Raw genomic sequence first — 2,476 nt, forward strand, 5'->3', positions numbered from 1 at the left:
ACGTTTCGTTATTCAATCCGTCGTAACGAACGCCCAGATATCCGTCAATCTTGGAAAATCCAATTCTTTCTTTGGCAATGTCTATAGTGTTATAAAATTAACTTTAGTCGAGAGACAGAAACTCTCCAGTTCTCAGCTTGGATCGCTCGAATCAACAAACCTCGAATCAATTGGAAACCTAATGTACACACACAATAACCCGTTCTCTGACTCCGAGAACCGAAAAGAACGTCAACCGAGCATCAGTTGGAATTCTGTGCAAAGACAATCGTCAGAGAGCAGCAGCTCTTCTTCTCAAAGAGGTTCCCACAGCTACTTCAGCAGCTCCAGTAGCGAAGAGAACTTTATTCCTGATCCTGAACCTACAGCAGAATTGCACCTGGCTCCGAACGTTCCGCTGTTACCCTTCTTTATCGGCTACAAGGGCAAGAATATTCAGATGTCCGATAAGGTCAATGTTGTGGACAATGCCTACAACATAATCTCTCAAATAGCCGATGAACTGCAAAATCCCTCTCAGTTGCCGAGCGTACACTTGCTGGAGAAATACGTAATCTTGAAAAACCTCCTTCGCGTCATGAACTATGAACAATACACTGATTTAGTGAATCGCGTCTATAGTGGGGACGGAATACGGGATAAACAGCGTCATACAGATAGCAAGGCCGTTTTACGCGACGCAGTCGCACAAGCTGGAACTGGACCTGCTTTGCTGACTATTCAAAATTGGCTACATAATGGAAAACTTGGTGACGCAGAAGCGGCACGAGTTATCTCCCAAATTCCCAAGAACGTTCGCAAACCAACAGCAAAATATGTTAGAGCATTTTTCGTAAGTATCCGTTTACAATAGCGTGTTAAGAATCAAGCGTCTTTTAATTCTTCCTATCCAGTCGATATGATTTATTATATCAGCGATTAAAAATCTTGGTGAAAAAATATCTCAGAATTTTTCATATTATTAATCAGAATTTCTATAAAAATTTCCTGATTTTCTCAGAATTTTTCAGATTTTTTATATAAATTGGAACGTTTTTCAGAAAAACTCAAATAAAATAAGAATAAAATATTTTTCGCTAATATATCTTTGTAGATATTTGAATAAATATGAGAAAATCTGTGCAATTTATAGAAATTTTCATACATACGGATACTAAAATATTCCGAAAATCTTTATCCAATTATTTCTGAAAATATCTGACAATGAGACATATATTTTTTCAGAATTTTTCATAAGTTCCAATTCTTGCAAAATTTCTGAGAAAATATGAGAAAAATATAAGAAATTTTTTCACCATGGAATTATATAAAAATAAAATTAAAATTAATTTTAATTTTGTGATTTCTGTGTAGGATATGATTGTCCATCCAGCAGTATTGCAACAGAAATATGTGAATGTGTCCGCGCCTTTAGCTCTTGGCGAATTGATCCAGAATGGTCAAACCATCTGGGAATTATCTCCGAAACAGAGTTCCAGTCCTATGAGTGCGAAAGATAACAATGCAGTGATCGACCTCGTTATTTCCTATCTGACTGATAAACTGAAAGAAGGCTTCGACGAAAACAACGGTCAAAAAATTCAAACATTTATCTTGGCACTGGGTGTTACCGGCCATCAGAAGATTATCTCGGTCTTTGAGCCGTACTTAGAAGGCACGCAGCCGGCGTCGAATTTCCAACGTTTGGTCATGGTATCTTGCTTGTACGTCTTATCCAGAACCCAACCGAAATTAGTTGGGCCCATTTTCTACAAGCTCTACGTGAACGAGCTCGAAGATCACGAGATACGTTGCGTAGCGGTAATGTTATTTATCGTGACCAATCCACCTCTGATTACAATGCAACGCGTAGCGAAATACACCCATTACGATAAGAACGAACACGTGAACTCTGTCGTAAAGACCACGCTACAGAGCCTCGCTAATACGAAACGATTAGAATTGCACAATATCGCTGCCAAGGCGCGCCTTGTCACACATCTATTGAATCCTAAGAAAAATGCTAATGCTAACTTGTTGTCACGAAACTACTACAAAGACATTGAAAACAGGATCGTTAGGAGATTTAGTCTGCAAACTGTCGGCAGTGACAATAGCCCACTACCTGTACTTGTACACGTTGGTGTACATACCATCTTCGATTTCATGAAGCAGCCTACCATGGAAGCAGGATACACAATATCGAACATCCAGCAGTTAATTGGTAAACTTTGGCCCTCGGAGGAAGAAAACGGGAGAGAAGAAGCACCACAAAAATCGCGCGTTGAAAAGCTTGCGCAAGCACTTAAGATCAAACCCGAATACCTGAACAAGTTGGAAGGAAGCGTTTACCTTGACACGATATACGGTTTGATATTCTATCCCTTTGAGAGTAACTCAGTTCCCAGCTTTTCCAATCGTAAGTATTCTGAATTGTACTTTAAAATTAAATTACTTTTAAAGATATAAATTATAACTATTATTGCATTACAGTGCA

The 2,476-nt window shown here is 38.7% G+C and overlaps 1 protein-coding gene across 1 annotated transcript; it reads left to right on the plus strand.

Annotated features, from left to right (window-relative positions):
* Positions 1–4: 4 nt before the first annotated feature.
* LOC112462905 (vitellogenin-3-like) lies at positions 5–2,470 on the plus strand (the record flags this gene model as incomplete). Its single annotated transcript, XM_025028972.1, has 2 exons — positions 5–832; positions 1,354–2,470. Coding segments are annotated over 2 exons (1,923 nt in total), but the record flags the coding sequence as incomplete, so codon positions are not given.
* Between the last annotated feature and the right edge of the window lie 6 nt (positions 2,471–2,476).

Source organism: Temnothorax curvispinosus, unplaced genomic scaffold (genome assembly GCF_003070985.1).
Source record: "Temnothorax curvispinosus isolate PA1 unplaced genomic scaffold, ASM307098v1 QBEX01012928.1, whole genome shotgun sequence".
In the NCBI taxonomy this organism is placed as follows: Eukaryota; Metazoa; Arthropoda; class Insecta; order Hymenoptera; family Formicidae; genus Temnothorax; species Temnothorax curvispinosus.